At 34.1% G+C, this 2,500-nt stretch overlaps 1 protein-coding gene across 4 annotated transcripts in view; it reads right to left on the reverse strand.

Moving 5' to 3' along the window:
• LOC125032010 (leucine-rich melanocyte differentiation-associated protein-like) overlaps window positions 1-2,500 on the reverse strand; it is a 41,003-nt gene that overhangs the window by 24,357 nt on the left and 14,146 nt on the right. The window contains exon 1 of one of the 4 annotated variants that reach the window (XM_047622963.1): window positions 2,281-2,433. The exons of the other annotated variants lie outside the window; for them this stretch is intronic. Within the exon in view, the coding sequence (XP_047478919.1) occupies window positions 2,281-2,337 (57 nt within the window). The 5' untranslated portion in view covers window positions 2,338-2,433. Of the gene's footprint in view, window positions 1-2,280; window positions 2,434-2,500 lie in introns of those variants that run through there. 4 annotated transcript variants of the gene reach the window in all.

The following is a 2,500-nucleotide window of genomic DNA, read 5'->3' on the forward strand; positions in this document are numbered from 1 at the left end:
TTCCGTCCTACTCGATAACTCAGCTTTACCCTTTTCGCCACAGCACTTTAACTTAACGCTATACATGGGGGGCTTCGCCTTAGAGCTGCATTCTTAATACGCCGATAATGACCGTAGGTGTTGACGCGGTAGAAAATGTTCAGTACATGAAGAAATTTCTCTATTTAAAACTACTTCAGGGCTTACTGTATTGGAAGAATCAAGTTTGTGAAATTTATACCATACTTTAGCGTATAATAATAATATTACCCTGTTACTAAGCAAGTAAATATAATTGTTACTATTACTAACACACATTAAATAAAACATTAAAGAAAACCACAACTTTTGCGAGACTAGATTTCGTTCTATTTACCAGCAAAAGTTTGAAAATGTGAAACATGACAAAATAAATCTGCAGTTCTGTCTCAGTGACAGATATAGTATCAACAAAAACGAAAAATATAATCATATTAACTCCTGTACTTACTATGTCTACTTTCTAATGATACTAACGTTAACACAAGCAACTACCTTTACTGACTGTTTATATATGGGCAACATAATTTGAATATCAACATACAGTAAAATTAATTTTGAAAATTGTAATAAAAAAAGAAAGTCTTTACACTCAACGCAATTTACTTATAAAATGCTGTCAGGTTATTATATTTGATTACTGAGAACTACACCCCAGTCAAAATAATACATCATTTACCATCCTAATTATCATGAAGCGTAATAATCGTCATGAATATATTTAATGTTGCAGTTATTTATAATCATTATCATTGCTGTTTTCGTTATTTTTCTTTTAATAAATGCATCTGTGTTTTTGACAGTACGTTTTCATCATTATTATTACTGCTTCTACTTGTACTTAATTCATATATGTTTCTTCATTTTGCTCAGTCTTATTGATTTTTTTATTAACCTTCATTATAACCATGAAATATTATCTAACCATGGGTGGTTATCATCGTTGGTGTTATTTTTATTTTCATTATCATTGTTCATTATTAACATCACTATCATTAGTATCACCATCAACATTATTATTATTATTGTAATTATTATTATCATTATTATTATTATTATCATTATTATTATCATTTATTACCATTATTATATTTCGTTTTATATTTATACATATCATTCTTTCTATCCTTTGTCTCATAAGTATTATTATAATCCACTAAACTAACATAAATAACAGAAAAAGAGGCTAATATCTAATTGATAAAATCCTAACAAATTACAATAACTGTATATTTTTGTAATATCAAATGCGTTTTTGTGGTCATGTGTGTGTGTGTGTGTGTGTATGTGTGTGTGTGTGTATGTGTGTGTGTGTGTGTGTGTGTGTGTGTGTGTGTGTGTGTGTGTGTGTGTGTGTGTGTGTGTGTGTGTGTGTGTGTGTGTGTGTGTGTGTGTGTGTGTGTGTGGGTGTGGGTGGGTGGGTGTGTGTGTCCTTTTTCGGTAAGCCTATATTCTTGTTATTATTCTAATTTCTAACTTTATTCCAATAGATAGAGTCAAGTGCAGGCGCAGGTCTCCCCCCCCCCCTTCTCTCTCTAATTCCTGTCAGGTAAAAGTGGAAAGAAAAAGTTTCCCAGGAAGGTCCTCATAAATCACAAGAAGAAAGTCTAATGCAAATTCTCAACATACGACTTTCTACGTAAATTTACGTGAAGCCTTGATAGAAAAAAAAATTACTATTTAGATTGAAGCAGTTCTGTTTGTGGATAAATCAGATTAGGATGATAATGATAAAGAAAAAAATATATACCGGTGGATTTATCATAACTGTATATTACTGAAGTGAAGATTGGAATAAAGTTGACATAAGTCGACGCACTATAAGGAATATATAATAATAATAATAATAATAATAAAAACTGGTGTGACCCGCTCCGAGGCCGGTGCAACGGCATCACACAATCCGATCATTGCTGTGGTACAGATATCTAGTGTATTTTTTTTGGAGAGGAAGGGGGGTTAATTTGATTTATAAGTATGTAGTCATTTCATGGATCGTCTCTCCATTTTCAAAAAGAAAGAAAGATCGAGAGAAGAAGAAGAAGAAGAAAGAAAGAGAGGAAGAGAAAAAGGGAGAAATAGAAAGAGAAAGAGAATAATCAGTGCTTCCACCTTAACAGATTAACGGAGAACAGCTACAGATAACACTGTACGTTCATTCAAAAGCCAAACACCACTTAAATACGATACAATGGAAATACTACGCAGTTCTAAAACGCCTTTATCCCAGACCTGTGACAAGCCAAGCCTCCTAAACCATACCTGAACCGCAGACTTTTTCTCCGGGACTGTGTTTTCCACGTAAATAGTGATCGCCATAACGCAATAGCCGGACACTCGTTACTCTCCTCACCGAGGGACCCTGCTCCTTGAGGAACAAACGAGGAACCTCTCCACCTCAAAGGGGTTTGGAAAAAAAAGCACACCCTCACCCTCTCGCCACTGTGTCTTGACTGCCACAGTTCACTCTTGGAGCTTCCTT

This window comes from Penaeus chinensis, chromosome 14 (assembly GCF_019202785.1).
Source record: "Penaeus chinensis breed Huanghai No. 1 chromosome 14, ASM1920278v2, whole genome shotgun sequence".
NCBI classification, from domain to species: domain Eukaryota; kingdom Metazoa; phylum Arthropoda; class Malacostraca; order Decapoda; family Penaeidae; genus Penaeus; species Penaeus chinensis.